This window comes from Chanodichthys erythropterus, chromosome 10 (genome assembly GCF_024489055.1).
Source record: "Chanodichthys erythropterus isolate Z2021 chromosome 10, ASM2448905v1, whole genome shotgun sequence".
NCBI lineage: Eukaryota > Metazoa > Chordata > Actinopteri > Cypriniformes > Xenocyprididae > Chanodichthys > Chanodichthys erythropterus.
The window spans coordinates 30,476,340-30,494,150 of record NC_090230.1 but is presented as its reverse complement, the minus strand read 5'-3'; the positions used below and the strand labels follow the sequence as shown (position 1 = coordinate 30,494,150).

The 17,811-nt window shown below is 36.4% G+C and overlaps 2 protein-coding genes across 5 annotated transcripts in view; both read left to right on the top strand.

Annotated features, from left to right (window-relative positions):
- The first annotated feature begins 1,687 nt into the window (after positions 1-1,687).
- Positions 1,688-3,384, top strand: triap1 (TP53 regulated inhibitor of apoptosis 1). Its single transcript, XM_067397308.1, has 2 exons — positions 1,688-2,727; positions 2,848-3,384. Exons 1-2 carry the CDS (start codon positions 2,581-2,583, stop codon positions 2,923-2,925), a joined length of 225 nt encoding a protein of 74 aa, XP_067253409.1. The 5' UTR covers positions 1,688-2,580; the 3' UTR covers positions 2,926-3,384.
- Positions 3,385-5,600: 2,216 nt separating this feature from the next.
- pdlim5b (PDZ and LIM domain 5b) overlaps positions 5,601-17,811 on the top strand; it is a 102,302-nt gene continuing 90,091 nt past the window's right edge. For 3 of the 4 annotated variants that reach the window (XM_067397305.1, XM_067397304.1, XM_067397303.1), the window contains exons 1-2: positions 5,601-5,737; positions 14,007-14,159. In XM_067397305.1, the coding sequence (XP_067253406.1) occupies positions 14,061-14,159 (99 nt within the window). In that variant the 5' untranslated portion in view covers positions 5,601-5,737; positions 14,007-14,060. The remainder of the gene's footprint in view (positions 5,738-14,006; positions 14,160-17,811) is intronic. The other variant, XM_067397307.1, reaches the window with a different exon arrangement.

Sequence of the window (17,811 nt, the reverse complement as noted above, 5' to 3'; positions counted from 1 at the left end):
GTAAATCATTATTCTAATACATTTTTTATTTAAATGAGCAAAAAGTTTGAACTAAATCATATATATATTGCAGAAAAAAAAAAATTATTTATTTATTTAGACTGTAAAAATCTCTTAAAAATAGGCTGAATTTTCTTTATGCAAAGAAAATTATTATTATTATTATTTTCTTCCTTTTGATTTTGAGGTAAAATGTGACCTGGCCATGTTCACTCATTTACCGTCAGGTTTTTTCATCACTCAGATAATCTGTTGTGCTGCTACACAATGACGTACCTCACTCAGTGAACCAACTCTACTGTAAAAACAATCGATCACCAGAGATATTTTCATTTGTATGTATCTTTTTGCCTTAAGTTTCTCTGTTCAGGGACGTGTGTGGTGGGCGCTTGTCACGAAGTTCATTACAGATGTTCATGTTTATCTGATACAGTATATGCCATATAGATGTGTGTGTGTGTGTGTGTGTGTGTGTGTATGTGCGAGGGAGTGTGTACAGATGTGCTCTACTACCAGCAGCCAAACTTTTGTATGGTGTCCCAAACTTTTAGCACTTGTTAGATTTGATGTGATTGTAGTAACCCGCTAAAACACGTGTAATTCAGAGCGACTGGGTGAAGTGTCATCAACACTAACTCCCCCATCATATGCCATATGATCTCTTTATCATCTCTCTCTGTATGTATTGCTGTTTTATGCCCTGTAACATTAGCTTACATTGAATGACGCTGTATGTAGCTCACAATATAACAATATCTACAAATGTTGGACGTGTGAATTGTAAAAACTTCAACTGATCAATGTATTCGGCTCACAGCCTCAGTGACACGAACTACAGACAACATTAGACACAAAAGATTTGTTGAAATTGTATTGGAAACCTATATATTTTTATTGTACTCTGTGAAACTATATAGTATATTGTCAGAATACTGCGTGATGCATATGATATAATCTGTATTATAATATTTAATAAATGTATGTGTTGACTGTTTTTCGTGATGCATCATGCTTTACTTAACTGTTGGGAAAATATACATGCATATATAATGTACATCATGTAAAAATTAATTATCAAGTGCCTTTGTACAGACAATATCAGAAATATATTAAATATACAACATTTAATAACAAAACTATAATGAAATGCTGAGCACGATACAAATTAAATACTAATGAAATACATAACACCACACACACACAAAAAAAAACTCATGTATTTCTTCAGCATGTTCCTTTTTTTCTATTTATTTATGTGAGAATGAAATGGTTCAACTTCAGTAAGTACTGACCTTCAGCACTGCTATTTTTATCAACTATTTTTATTTTATTTTATTTTTTTTTTATTCCTGAAGAATGAAATGATTCTACTTCTTCAGTGAAAATTGACCTTTGATACTTTACTATTTTTATTTATTTATTTTTCTGAAGAATGAAATTGTTCCTCGTTCTTCAGTAAATATCGACCTTCGGCACTTTGCTATTTTTATTAACGATTTATTTATTTATTATTTTTCTGAAGAAAAATGGTTCTATTTCAGTAAACATTGACCTTCGGTACTTTGCTATTTTTATTATTTATTTTATTTTTTATTTATTTTCTGAAGGATGAAATGGTTCTAAGTCTTCAGTATATATTGCCCTTCACTTTGCTATTTTTATTAACAATTTTTCTATTTTATTTATTAATTTATTATTTTTGTGGAGAATTAAATGGTTCTACGTCTTCAGTAAATGTGGACCTTTTGCACTTTCCTATTTTTATTAACTATTTTAAAGAGTGAAACGGTTTTGTAAAAAGATTTAAAAGAGGAATCACTGTTATTGATTAACAGAGATGGTCTAAAATGCCAGTATTACATATTTTTACATTTTCTTTTGTCCCGTTTTGTCCTTGAAGATTTTAAAATGAAAATAGAACAGTTTACAAACAGAGCATAGCATAAGACAGTGCAATACAAAGTGTGACATTAATTAGTAAAAGGGGATTTGAAAATAAAATTATAATATTTTAAGTTTTTGTTCTTTAACAATTTCAGAGAAGAAATAAAAAAAAATTAATTCCACTAAAAATACCTTAAATATCGTGTAAGAATTTAAGCATTTTTGTTTATGTATATAAAATTTTGCCAGCAATATGAGTAAGTTAACAATGTATTCAAGACCTTTGTTAACATTGTTTTCATAGTACAAAATAATATCCTGTAAAGAAAAACAGTATCCTTTACTAGATTCAAAATAAATTCTGCTATTTCCTTCCAAAAAATGTGTGTAATTTTACAATCAAAAAACAAATGTGCTTCTCTCTCATTTTTGCAAAAGGAGCATAAATCATCAATATCAGAGTATCTTGAAATTATTGATTTAACAGGGTAGATGGCATGCAAAATTTTAAAATGTATTTCTTTCGTTTTGTTATTGATACATTATTGTTCTGTCCTTGAAGACTTTTATTACGCGTCTGCTTGCGTGAGGTCATCATCGCGCGCCACGCGAGACCCCAAAGTCAAGGGAGATCGCGGAATAAACGGCGAGATCGCATTAAGCCCGTGAGCTGTGTTTTCTCAGAGGGTTGTGAAGATGAACAGTGTGGGCGAGGGCTGCACGGAGCTCAAGCGCGAGTACGATCAGTGTTTCAACCGCTGGTTCGCCGAGAAATTCCTGAAAGGAGACCGTAGCGCAGATCCATGCAGCGAGCTGTTCCTCAAATACCACACGTGTGTTCAGGTACACACATGTGCATGTGAACCATTGCGTTTTACATTAACATGGAATGAGAAAACACTTGCATATGTGTCTCAACCTAGTGAACTTCCTGTCTAGTGATGCTCTGATGTGTGTCCACAGAAAGCCATCAAGGAGAAGGACATCCCTATAGAGGGTGTGGAGTTCATGGGCCCAAACAGAGAGAAACCCGGCAGCTGATGGCCTGATGTTCACCTGAACGTGACCGGATGTTGATTTATTTGAACAAGGACAGATGTGTTGCCTTCATCAGGACTGCATCGCTGACCCTTTGATGGACACTAAAACTGTACATTCAGTGCATTGCTTATTCAGTAGGGATTGTGTGGCATGTTTGAGCTGTCAGCATCACTGAGGCTTTTTAAACATGCGGGGAGATGCATGTGTGGGTTAAAATGAAACCAGCCAGTCTGTCACGTGCCTCAGAAGATGTTTGTTAATGTAAAACATATACATATGAGCTTGTGTTGTTCGGGTGCATTATTTTTACTTTCATTATTTTTTTTTTTAATTGCAAGCCAACAATGAAAACTATTGTTTCACTTCTGTCCGACTGAACACTGGTACCAGTTTGTTTTGAGTGTAATATATTTAAATTAATTAAAGAAAGACTGTAAATGGATTTCAGGTAGTGATACATGGGAGGAACAAAGTTTTTTTTTTTTTTTTCAATTAATTTGAGAGATATATAATATAATAAATATAATATATATATATATATATATATATATAACAAGACATGTATCAAAATAAATAAAACCATAGCGAGAGGGGGAAAAAATAAAATAGAGTTATGCAAGGTTAAACATTGAAAGCAATATTTGACTTTTCAAAGATTTTTTGTTTTGTTTTTGATGCCCATCAAAGACGAAACATAGGAATTATAGTCTACCAGAAAAAGCAGGTTCTTAAGGCCAAATAACGATAACGCCAACAAATGATAACGTCTGTTTATTCTGTATGGAAGCCCGTTTCTGCCACGAAATAAAAAAATAAAAACAGTAATTGCGACTTTTTATCTCAGAATTCTGACCTTTTTTCTCGCAATTGTGTGTTTATATCTCACAATTCTTATTTTTTTCTTACAATTGTGAGTTATAAAGTCACAATTCTGAGATATAAACTTGCTATTGTGAGAAAAAAGTCAGAATTGCGAGAAAAAAAAAGGTCAGAATTGTGACTATATAACTCGCAATTGTGAGAAAAAAAGTCGCAATTACTGTCTTTATTTTTTTATGTAGTGGCTGAAACAGGCTTCCATAATTCTGTGGTTTTAAAGTGTGTACTTTTTTTGATGTTCTTGTTGCATTTACATGGGTTTAACCAGCAGATGTCCTCAGCATGCATATGTTTCCAGTGAATAGCTAGTGTAATAATCGATCTAATCCAACAGTGAATTTAGCCGATGTCAATATAGTGGAATAAAAACAACACCTAGTCTTTTCCACTGCAACTTCAAAGGAAGCAAGACAATGTTGGATACCTGAGGTAATTTTATGTTACACAGTTTGCTAGCCTAGCATAGTGACCTCATCGTTATACTTCTCACCGTTTATTGCGAGGGTATGACCGATTGTTTTCCATATATCCATTTTCTTTAAACTTTTGGGTTTGACTTGTCAAAGAGTTATGGCTTTTTCTGGACCTCACGATTCACCGCAATGTCGTCCGCCATTTTAAATGCGCAAGCACTTAGATTAGAATGGATTCGGATTGGCTTTCAGTGTTTTATCGTTTTAAGAGCTGGAAAAGGTCGTTTTGAAAGTGATCCCAACGATATTGTTTCTCTGTATTGTTATCGGGTGTGGACTCTGCTATTCTTTTATATTTAGAATGGTTTTTAGAACTATATCTTTATCGTTCTTAGTGTGAATGGCCCTTTACCCAAAAAAATTACATTCGGAAAAAAAAAAAAAACATGAACAATGTAAGCCTACTGCATACGAGAATTTGAGTTGTGATAAAGAAAAATAATATTAAAAGTATTAATAGTCTGACTTTTTTTTTTCTTTTTTTTCTGGGGGAAACACAAACACGTGACGCGAAGCTGAGCTCATGAATATTAATTATATAACCAACGATCGGCCAGTAGCCCTCCCTGATTGGCTGAAACGTAAACACCGGTGTTCTTCGTGACTCATCAAGAAAAGTTGAGAAAACGATTTATTTTGTTACATACGTGATTATATGGTTAGCTGTATTATTTTATTTGCATTTAGCATCATTCTTCACACAACTCAGTTTATCCCACATGATCTATCTTTGACTGTAAGAGCAGGGATGTTTGTATAGTAATGTTTTAGCCAGTAGATGGCACTATTTGACCACACCATTTCTACTGTGAGTTAAGTCAGTCCTTTACCCTGATGGAAAACTATTCTTACCTGAACTTTTTGTGCAAAATAACACACAACAGCGATTGACGTCTAATGCTTTTGTTCTGAAGCAAGTCACCATTTGATGTCATCAACTAGGAGGAATTTGCCGGTATTCCTGGCATTCACATTCACTCTTATAAAAGCTAAGATGGGAAAAAATGACATTGTGTCACCGACATGAGCCGGGTGTCTCCGGCATAGATGTGCAATGACATATTTGGATTATTACAGCTTTATTCCATCACAGCACATTGTTAGTCAGTTTAAAAAAAGTCCTATGAAATGTGACGCATTATGAAATAAACTCAGTTTTTTGTTCTTAGAATTGACATCAGACATGTAAATAATAGTTTTTCCTCTCACATTTCCCTCAGAAAAATGAAAATACTACTAATAAAATAAAGAAATAACTCGATCTATTCACCTTACGCGCTGTCAGCCTCTCAATCTGTCCATCACCGTGACGTCAGAGCGTCAGTGCCGCGGAGAGAATTTCCTCCAGCGCGTGTTAAAGGGGCGGAAGTCAGTCAGACAGTGGCTGGAGTTTCTAAAGTCGTTCGCTTCTCTTCCTCACTCACAGTTTGACTCCGCAGCGGCTCCACAGCACCTCTGAGGTGAGTGACATCAACACGCGCGTTCTCTGGACTTTACGTGGACGCGGCGCGAGACGAGACGCGCATGAAGTTTATAAAAATAAAAAAAAATCTTAATCTGATCCGATTTGAAGTTCTTGTTAGTTATAAACAAATATAATGAAGAGGATTTACATCGTGAAAATATTAATAAGTAAAAAAACAATGCGCCTGTATTAAGGTGACGTTCATCAGTGGTTGACGGTTAACTTTTGAATTAAGTTTGACGGTTGGGTTTTTGTTTTTTAAATTAAGTATGACGGTTGGGTTTTGTCTTTTTTTCGCGCGCTGTCAGTTATGAAAGGTGAAGCGGTTTGTGATTGTCTCAACGAGGAAGTGGTTCTGTTTTCATGAAGTTTCACGAGGGTGCGTCAAAACAACGCTAAATAAGTGGCGTAGATTTAGTGCACTGGGATGTACTTGATAAGGTAGAGATTTGATAACAGTGTCTGTCATTGAATGTCATTATTCTGTCCTTGAGAGTAGCTGTTTGAAATCAGAAACTAAACGGAAAAGTTAATACGTAAGGTGAGAAGAGTGTGGTGTTGTTTATTTGTGCTTCACTTTAGTAGTCGAAGTCCTCATGTTGCGAGTTTGAGGTTGTTCTTCTGTTCTAAAACTGATGGAGCGAATTTCGACCCCCTGCCAAATTATTACCCCCCTCCCTGAAGTCGCTACCTGATTGCCTAATCTTATGGTGCGTTCAAGTCATGTCGGGAAGATCGTATTTACGAGCACTTGAACGCCACCACAATTCCCGAGTGGGGAGCTCGGGATTTTCTTTAAGCTCCGATCTGTACGAGTTGGGGGCGTGTTAGTGAGAAACATGGAGAAATACAACAATACTTAAGTATTTAGTAGTGACATTGTCAGGCTTTTCTATTTACAACGAAGTAAGCTGATTCCCAGCAAAAAATACAATAGCATCATAATATAGAAATGTAATATGTAACAATATAGTTTACAATGGCTTCATAAATTAATTAAAAACATAAAAAAGCAACATACAACCAATGCACATTCTTTGCTCTACATTTTCAAAAAGTAGAAGTGTTTTTTTTTTTGTTATTTTGTGTGATTAATTTAGAGAGTACTCCGATGAAAGTGACTTGAACGCACCTACAGTCGTAAACACGACTTCCCACCTCGTAAATACGAACTTCCCAGGAGGACTTGAACGCACCATTAACCCCACCCCTAATCCTAACTCCTCCTCCACATCTACTCCTAAACCTACCAAATGGTGGGGGGAATTCGCCAGAATAACAGACATTCGAGGCATGAGAATGTTAGAATTGTGACTTTATATCATGCAATTGCGAGTTTATATCTCAGAATTGGGACTTTATAACTCGCAATTGTGAGGAAAAAAAAGTCAGAATTCTGAGATAAAAAGTCACAATTACTGTTTTTTAGGGCTGCAACTAACGATTATTTCAATAATCGATCAATCTGTCGATTATTTTTACGATTAATCGATGAATCGGGTGGGGTGGGTAAAAGGTTAATTTCCAACCTTTTATTCAAAAACAGAAATGACAGTGCAAATTCACAGTGCAAAAAATCCTCAGAACGTGCAAAAACAGGTTGCTCTTTTAACATCCCTGAGCTGTTAAAGTAATAAAAAACAGAGAAACAGATGGACTAACACAAATAACATACACATGTATGCTTTACATCTGCCAGATATATAGTTTTTTTTTTAAATAAAGTGCACAAAAAGATGTATATTTTTGTTTAGCTTAAGATGACCAAGTGCTATAAAAAACGTTAAAATTAAATTTTAAGTACAACAAACAAAAATATATTAGTCAACAATAACCGATATGGACAAAGCACAGAATAAATACATGACAACAGATCAGTGTTAATTTTGACAGCAAATTTTGATTTAGTTTTAGTCATAGTCTTTTGGATTTTCACTTTCGCGATCGAAATGTATGATAAGCATTGTAAATGCAGTATTACAGTACACATACCAATTAAACGCGCAGCTCTCCTCTCGTGCGTCCTTCTCACTGGACGAGTTGTTTCGTTTTGCTTTCACATATCTATTTTATAGATTCCATCAATGCTTTTATCTTTCTAGATGTAATTACCAAAATCAAAACAGTCCATAAACCTTAAATCCTCACGAAAACTTCAGTCAAGCTCGCGCATCAACCTGAGAGATCAGCCTCCTTACCTTGTCAAGTGGTCAAATTCTCGGTTTCTGAATGGACGTTTTGGCTTGATTGACAAACGCTAACGTTCGGGCATGATTTATATACCATCGTCCTAAAACGCTAGCACGCTTTGATCGATTGTTTGGAGATCGCGTGTTTCTCGTTTGAGAGCGCATTTCCTGTTCACATCCGCGACAAAATAGTTGATTATTTATGAACGAAAGCTCACAGAAATGTGAAAATGGTCTCATTTGAAAGAAAATATCCAAAGCCAAGAGATGATATAGTGTGACTGATTAAAGCAGCCCGTATCAAAAGTGCGGGGGTCGATTTCTGTCTTTTCAAAACTGCGGGGGTCCTGACTCCCCCGTCCCCCGTGCCAACGGCGCGCCTGTACAGAACAATGTTACAGGTCTCTCCGATGGTCTTTCCTCTACCTCCGCTCTGCTATTTATTTATTTATTTATTTTTTCTCCGCTCTGCTTCTCGTTCAACCGCGCTTTTTTATACGAGAGGCGTAATAGTCGCGCGACACAATGAATCGATAATGAAATTCGTTGCCAACTCTTTTAATAATCGAATTTTATCGATTTTATCGATTCGTTGTTGCAGCCCTACTGTTTTTGTTTTTTTATTTAGTGGCTGAAACAGGTTTCCATAATTCTGCGGTTTTAAAGTGTGTACTTTTTTTTTTTTTTTTTTTTTTTTTTTTTTTTTGCTGTTCTTGTTGCTTTTACATGGGTTTAACCAGCAGATGTCCTCAGCATGCTATGTTTCGAGTGAATAGCTAGTGTAATAATCGATCTAATCCAACAGTGAATTTAGCTGATGAAGTCAATATAGTGGAATAAAAACAGCACGTAGTCTTTTTCACTATAACTTCAAAGGAAGCAAGACAATGTTGTCGAAACTAGCGCTGGATACCTGAGGTAATTTTATGTTACACAGTTTGCTAGCCTAGCATAATGACCTCATTGTTAATACTTCTCACTGTTTATTCCGAGGGTATGACCGATTGTTTTCCATATATCCATTTTCTTTAAACTATCCTTGAAAAGGGGGTGTGGTGGCTTTTTCTGGACCTCGCGATTCTCCGCAAAGTCGTCCGCCATTTTAAATGCACGAGCACTTAAGTTAGAATGGATTCTGATTGGCTATCTTATTATTAAATTATTACCCCCCTTCCTTGAAGTCGCTACCTGATTGCCTAATCTTAACACCACACCTAATCCTAACCCCTCCCCCACATCTACTCCTAAACCTACCAAAACTAGGGGGGTAATAATCTGGCAGAGGGGTCGAAATTCGCCGGAATAACAGACATTTGAGGCATAAGAATGTTAGAATTGTGACTTTATATCATGCAATTGCGAGTTTATATCTCAGAATTGTGACTTTATAACTCGCAATTGTGATATGATGCGACCGCAAAGGGCACTTTCACTTATCGGGGGGGTAATAATCTGGCAGGGGGGTCGAAATTCGCTGGAATAACAGACATTTGAGGCAAAAGAATGACACATTCTCAAGTGGATAATAATGATGTTGGCTAACTAACACGCAGTTTAAATGCACTGTGAGCATAATTTAATGTATTTTGGTGTTTCCAGATGACTAAACGGTCCATGACCTTAAGCAGTTAGTGTTAAAAGTGAGTACTATACTATTTTTTGTTACGAAATTGTCCCCAGAAGTGAGCTGAATTTGATGAAATCTACTTTAGGGACGTCTGGGGAAGTGCTCGATCAGAAATAGGATCTTTCCCAGAATGCATGTGCAATAGAAGCACACTGCCAACACCCCCAAACTGGCCCATGCAATAGACAGGATTGAGACGTGATCCAGCACGCCTGAACAGAACCCAGGCCGGGTGCGGCTCCGTGTCTCCGGTCTGCAGGTGAAGTCTGTAGGAACTTCAGCACTGGGATTCTCTAATAATAAGTCATTTATAGTCTTATAAAACACAAGGACTTTTTGTCCAGGTGCATTCCCTGTTACGTAAGAGAGCCAATGAAATTCTCCATAAAGGATAACCATTAGTTGGTCAGCGTTTACAAAGCACACCTGTGTTTTACAGGCAAGCTTAGAATGCTTTTGCAGCTGACTAACCAACCGGCTATCAAACAGAGCAGCTTCTGAGAATGTGTTTACGGGTCAGTTTGGTCGTTTCTAGGTTTAGAGATCAGTGGCTAAACATTAAACTGTCACATGTTGCACTGAAAGTTCAGCCTTGTTGGTGTAATAAATTCTTAAATTACCACCTATGGATCGGTAGCTCAACCCTGTCTACACATGCAGTGATTTAACGGCTGTCTCATGTATGTTATTTTAGTGCTTGGATGGATGTAGAATTAGGTAATTCCTCAGTTAAATGGAACTTTCCATAAACTAGAAAGTTCTGCTGTTTCTGGCCAATATAATGTTTGGCTTTGATCTTAAGCTAATATTCACAAATAAAGGTTTTTTATTGGCATCTATGAAGAACTTTTAACATCCAAGGTTTTTTATAGTGAAAAAAGTTTTTAAAATGTTCTTCAGACTAGGAAAAAAAATGGAACCTAAAATGGTTCTTCTATGGCATCGCTATAAAAACGCCCTTTTGGAACCTTTGTTTTTAAGAGTGTTGGGAGTCCGAAATGTAAAGTTACTTTATTTCACTAAATAAAATGTTTTGCAATGTTTTTATTGGCTGGATGCACAAGGTTGTCCATTTTCCAGGCAATGCCTTTGGCATCACGTCGTGCCTGGCTCCGTTCGCACCTTAAGAAAACCAACCGTGACTGACAGATCAGTGGAAAGCCGTGTTGGTGTTCAAGCACAGTTTTAGTTCATATGGTGACGGACATATGCCGTCCATTTCAGAAGCATTATGGAACAGATTCTGAACACTGTGTTGTCTTAAACTTAAAGGCCCACTGAAGTGTCTTGGAAAGCGCAGCATTATTCAATGTGTTGATGTAATTTCCACTGAAACAAAAAGATAGGGCGGGATATCCGTTTTTACGAACCGATATCGATTCTTAAATCCCAAGCATCGATTAGTCTGGTCTGTTTTCAGTTGATGAATGAGCAGAATATGTAGCTCCTCCCATCCAATAAATCACAATAATCTTTGTGCTTTGTTACTTTTAATATGGATCAAAGTCTCAGATTTCAAATGACGTCCATCTTATTATGAGATTCAAAAAATAAATACCGTTTTGGTGCTATTTAATGTGGCGTGACGGATCGCTTTAGCGCCTCAGTTAAAGAGAAGCATGTGATCATCCTCTCCTCCACTTTAATACCAGTTACAGCTAAATAAACATGAACATCTGAAGGTATGTTAAAATATACAGTACAACTTACTGAAATCCGTATCATGTCTCGTGTAATCGCTCAATCAGTGCTTCAACCTCAGAAAGACGCCAATAAAACAGCTTCAATGTCACGTCACATTTACCTCAGAAACACACATTCAGTGACCATAAACTCATTAGTCAGCTAGAAAACTGACTCTAGAAAGCAGCATTCTGATAAATATAGCTATGCACAGTTACATATTCATTATAATCTTTAATGTTCTTTAATATTTAATGCATGTTTGAATGAATCAGTTATGACAGCCACGATTTAAATGTTTATATTTCAAAAAACTTAATTGGAGTAGAAATATGATTGTGTAATTCTAAACTTTATTTATAATAAAAACATCATTGAGTGTAATTTAAGTGTTTGACAAGTGACAGATTTTAGTTATAGCTTCAGCGTCTTTATAATCTAGGGAGCGGGACACTTTAGATTCTAGAGAGCATTTGATTGGACAGAAGATCTGACGGGAAACTAAAGTGCAGAGTGATGTCATCAAAATCATTGATGCATATTGGTGGAAGTGACGAGACTGTTAGATTTGAACGCTTATATCTTCTAAATGTAAATTTTGTCATTGTTTTGGACAGTAAGGCTAACATGTTCATACTAAAAACTTCAATTTTGGTTTCATAGGGACTTGTTTTGTATTTGACTGGCTGCACTAAATGACCAACTGAAATGGTTTGATGGATGTAATTAAATTTTTTTTCTAATGTATTTCCTCTTGAAACAGGAAGTTGAAGTGGGACATATCAGAAGGTTTTTTTTTAAAAAAACAATGGATCTCATTCACCAATAATTGCGTGGATTATTTCATATCCGTTCGCATAGGAGATATTCTCACAGAATTCACAATACGCAATACTACGCACATTAATTTGCTCTTAACTTTGTGCGAATGTTAATGAATTTGGAGTGTTTTAAATGAGCGAAATTAGTAACTTGCATAAAACACGCCCAAACGATCTCCATTTATTGGCTTAACATAGATTTTCTTACTCTTTTGTTGAGGCCTATATGATGATTAAATGTCTATATAAAATAATTTAATCTTTACACAATTATAAGGCCACCCAGTGTACATCTGATGTCCGTTGTTCCTAGGGATGTAAAGGGTTCGAAAATTTCCGGTAAACTTCCACAAACTTTCCAAATATCCAGAAAGTTTCTGGAAATACTGGAAATTTTCCACCCCTTTGCCACCCTAGTTTTTCTAGTTTTTTTTTTTTTTTTCATAAATTTATAATAAATTATTACAAAGGTTATTGGCGAATCATGATTTGTTCGTGAAAACATTTGAATGCAGATTTTGCGCACAAATTGTGCATACGCATGATTAGTGAATGAAACTAATAGCCTAATAGCCTCATCATAAATTAAAGAGCATTAACTACACTTATACTGTTATTATAAGTCTGTCTGAACCACAGTACTGTTGTTGATCTAGATAAGATGAGTAAACATGAAGCCTGTGTGGCAAACACACACAACTCTAGTGGCTTCAGGCGTGGAAAATCGCTTCATTCTCTCTATTCAGGATGTTCTCAATACATGTTGTTCTCTATAACCGCACCCTTAGAGCGTTGCATCAGCTTCACTGACTCATTCCATAGTCACATATATAACATGATGCACACTCATCTTTGAGCAACTCGTGAGGTTCATGTTCTCATTTCCATGCAACTCTGTTATTCAGTCATTAAACAGATGGCTGGTGATGCTGACGTTGGCACTACTTCACCTGTTTAGCATCATCTAGTGTTTGTTGTCATCCACATTGTTGTCATCCCATATGTCCAGTTTATAACAGGGCATGGAAAATCCACAGCATGATATAAATATACATTAATAAGCATGTCTGAGAGTTTGACGGATATAAACGAGATCTGATTTGAGGGTGTGGAAAGAACCAGGTCAGTTTGAGATGAATTTGGAATATTTTCCGTAGTGCGGTCGCTCTTAGTCTTTAAAAGGCAGGAGAGCAGGTGAATGACGTTGCTTATAACTTCTAAAAGCATCCATGGGACATTCCTGAATGAGACCCCCAGAGTCTAATCCGTTCCTCTGGAATGTTTCTATTTGGCTTGTGCTGGATTTTACTAGGGTTTTACCTCAACAACAACTGCAGCGCTCACCCGTAAGCTCTTAAAATACTTGCCTGTGCACAACAAGATTGCTCCCCCTCCTGTCACGTTTATATAAATAGAGATTGCTCTTTTGTTTTATCTGTACTTAAGAGATAAATTTGGACTATGAACCATATTGTCCTCGGATTTATTTAGAAACCTGTAACATTTTCCAGTTCAATCAATAAATGTATAATACCAATCGGAAGATGCGAATCGTATCATGATTTCAAGATGAATGACAACGTGCATATGAGCCGGCTTAAAATTGCAGAGCTGCAAGTGTTTATCATGTTTTGTCCATTGATTTTGCAAAAAAAGCACACATGGACACAAAATACCAATGAATTGACTAAAGTCACATTTTTTGAAAATAAGGCATTTCAATAACTGACTAATAATCTTTTCATTGCCTTTTAAAGTGAAATTACTAAACCTAAACATAGGTGTCAGACAGACTTGGAGGTTTTTGCAACTGAACTCTTCATATTAATTAATTTGATGCTTCCAGAGTTGCAGAAGGATGTATTTAGGTGTCAAAGACCTCAGTAGATCATGCTTTGTCTCCTGTTGCAACAACAACAACAAGACTTTGCTCTGGTTTCTCAGGCTGTGAATTGGACTTTAGTACTCTGCCTCCCAGCGACAGTGACCCGGCCCACCATGAGCAGCAGCTACAGCGTGTCCTTGATCGGACCTTCCCCATGGGGCTTCAGACTTCAGGGTGGCAAGGACTTCAGCATGCCTCTCACCATCTCCAAAGTGAGTGTCACCTTTACATGTCATGCAAACTTTAAATTGCCCTTTAAATGTCAATAATGGGTGCATGAGAGACATATTGTTCTTTTTGTGATCTGTGCATTCTCAGCATGTTGTCTAGCGAGTGCCGTCAGGCTGTTGGGTGATGATACGGGATGGCGCGATGCCATGGACCCTGTTATGTTGCTCAAACTTACTTAGAGATCTGATCGTCCTTGTTTCTCTCTCTCTACCTGTTGTCTTTCCTGTTGTTAGTATCTATTTCTTAAAAACTTATCCTGTATGAACAGTGCTTGTATTCATATTTCTCAGCAGCGTATCAGGCGATGCATGGAAGGACTATAGGAAGATTATGTGAAATGTTTTCTTAATACATGTTCCTGGTGTAATTGTGATTGATTCAACAGTGCAAATTATTTTAAAATGAATTTTTGGTCTTTTATTGACTTTACAAAATCTTTTCAACCACACAGCATCATTATTTCTGTCTTACAACAATTCATTTTATCACAGAATTACTGGGATAAAAGTTTATAGTTCAGATATAAACACGGAAGTGATCAAAATAGATTTGCGCTTCAAATAAAGATTGTATTAGTTACATCGCTACACCGGTAGGTGGCGACAAGTGACTAATAAAACATGTATTTGTCATTAAATCATTCATTCAAGATATAAAAACGTTGATTCCTCCAGTAATGAAGCACGTGACGTCTTTATGAGTGAGTCATTGAATCATTCACTCAAGAGATTTGTTCAAAAACTTTGATTCATCCAGTAATGAAACAAGTGAAGTCTTTGAGTGAGTCGTTGGCTGCGTCCGAAAACATGGGTAGCTGTCTTGCTGCCTCGCTATCTTATAAGAGAATGACTTGTACGGCAGCATTTGTGCATGAAGATACCTCACGAAACTGATTTCGGACAGACTTCTGAGGCAGCGTAACAGTTTAATGATCTACAGCAATATAGCGCGAGCTTTGGTGAGAACTAAACAAATATTTAATTACTACAGTAGTAATTTCTCGATAGAAATGATATCAAAATTGAAATATGTTGATCAAAATTGTACATTTATACACAAACTGAGCAGCAAACGCAACCTTCGGACGCCATCTTTATTTTTTCTAGCTCAACTGTCACAGAATGGAAAGCACAGGATTGTGGGATATCAAAGGCAGCTAAGGATACATCTATGCTTCCTTCAAAAATCGATCTGAGGAAGGTATCTCATGAGAGAGGAAGTGAAGCTAACATTGGATTCGGACATGCCTTGATGCCTTACTACCTTGGAATGTGTCCTCGGAAGGCAGCATTTTCCAGTTTTCGGACGCAGCCATTGAATCATTCATTCAAGAGATTTGTTCAAAAACATTGATTCATCCAGTAATGAAGCAAGTGAAGTCTTTATGAGTGAGTCATTGAATCATTCATTCAAGAGATTTGTTCAAAAACATTGATTCATCCAGTAATGAAGCAAGTGAAGTCTTTATGAGTGAGTCATTGAATCATTCATTCAATCCAATAAAAAAAAAAAAAAAAAAAAAATTAAATATATATTTAAATAGACTGCAGCAATTAACATTTTGTCAGAACATCTAGTAAATTACATGCTATTTTGTTTAATTGTGTATTTAGAATCGTGGGAGAATCATGATCGCTATTTTAAACAAGAAAAATAGTGATTCTCAATTTATTTATTAACTTTATTAGTAATCCAAACGCTCAGGTCTGACTGTATTCTGGTATCATTGATCAAATAAATATCCAAAGGATAAAATTCAGACATTTTTACCTTTAACAAAAACAATGTGTAAACGTGCATTTTTGTCTTAGTTATTCATTGTCTGTATGATTGGATTATTTGAAGGAAAAAACAAAACAGATTTTTCTTCTCTTTTCCTTATACTGATATTTTGGTCAACATTGCTTTAATTAAATTCATGTGATTGTCATCATGATGCACATTTTCCATCTCATTTTTGTTACCTTTGACAAAAATCAGAGATCACATAAGGCAATGGAAACATTTCTTAGGTCTAACTTTACACATTTCAATAACATATTGAATGAAACAATGGTGTAAAGCCTTACTGGAAGGTAAAACTGAGAATCGTCCCCATAAGAGTGATATGAAATGTTGTATTTCTGAAAAATGTAGGCCAAGGGAAGCATATAAAGGGAAAACAATAAAGGTCCCAAAATAGACCCCTGGGGCACACCACACAAGACAGCTGCAGATGATGAGGAAAAATTTCCTTTGTTTACATATTGACAAAAAACAAAGATCTCTTCATCAACTAACATTTTTGTCATTCATTTTGTTGACTAGATTAACACTTCTAACACTCTGGCTGATGTCACATAAGGCTGTTGGCAATGCAAACATTTCTTAGGTTTAGGTTTGATTCAAGTCCTGGCCTACAATTTTTATTTTTACTACATATACTATTTCAATTGAAACACGCCATTTTATGGCCTTAAAATTAGTTGCATGTTGACTTAAATTTAAAAATATCATTCAGGGATATAACTTTTAATATAACACATTAGAGGTTATATTACCAAAGGATTTCCACCAGGAAAAACAGGCATCTGTTTGCGGCTGCAGGAAATGCATATAAAGTCCAAGTAAGACACAAAGTTAATGCGTTTGGTTGCCGGATATATTATTTGCCAAGAAAACCTCACCCATCAGTTCTGCTTGAACACAGGCCATCTGGCTCATTTATTCAGCTTATTTCCCATTGATCTTCATGTCCATGAACGGCCCCCAAATGCAGGTCTCTCACCTGGCTTCCACATGCAACTCTGGCCTCAGAGGGACGTTATGTATCATCTGCGATGGAGATGAATCCGTAGCACAGGAGCTCCAGTGCGCCAGCTGCACTCTTAACACTCAAGCGGAGACTTTAAACCCCAGGAATATCAGTCTGGAAGCACTGTGACCATAAATCTATGCTCGGATTTGGCAGTCGGCACTGGCTGGAGTGCTTTAAGTGAGGAGATGCTGGCATGGCTTTTCTCAAGCCGTACGCTGATGAATGCTTAGTGTAGTAATCGTATTTCTGTTGTTTGCTCATGGGTGATTTGGTACTGCTCTGCTTTAACCTGTTGCTCTGCAAATCCAGGGCTCAATCGTGTGTAATGGATAGGGACAGGAGCGGAAACTGTGGGATGTTGAGATATCGGGATGTATATGTCTCTTGTTATCTGCTGCTTCGCCACAAAGGAAGGCCTTTTATGGGATTGCGGCTTGGCTGTCCGCTGGGCACCGAGTGGAAAGAGTGGCCTCACATGCCATGCACACGTCACTGCGCAATGACCGAAGAGAAAAAGAGAGTCCTGGGGGGAATTGAGAACTGAACAGCCCGAGTTAAAGCGATAGTTCACACAAAAATTATCATTCTGTCGTTATTTACTCTCATGAGATATTTTGGAAGAATGCCTTTGTTCTTTGAACCATAATGTTTATCTATCATGTTTTTTTGTGTACACATTTTAAATTGTCATATTCTTTATTTTTATTCATTTTTTACTTAAATATTTAAACATTTTATATACACCACCGTTCAAAAGTTTGAAATGCATTAAACTGACCGTAAAGACATATTTCTGTTTCAAATAAATGCTGTTCTTTTGAACTTTCTATTCATCA

Excerpts from the sequence above, each read along its gene's own strand:
- triap1 (XM_067397308.1), top strand. The coding sequence starts at position 2,581 with ATGAACAGTGTGGGCGAGGGCTGCACGGAGCTCAAGCGCGAGTACGAT. Across the intron at positions 2,728-2,847 it reads AATACCACACGTGTGTTCAG|AAAGCCATCAAGGAGAAGGA; the intron begins GTACACACATGT and ends GTGTGTCCACAG.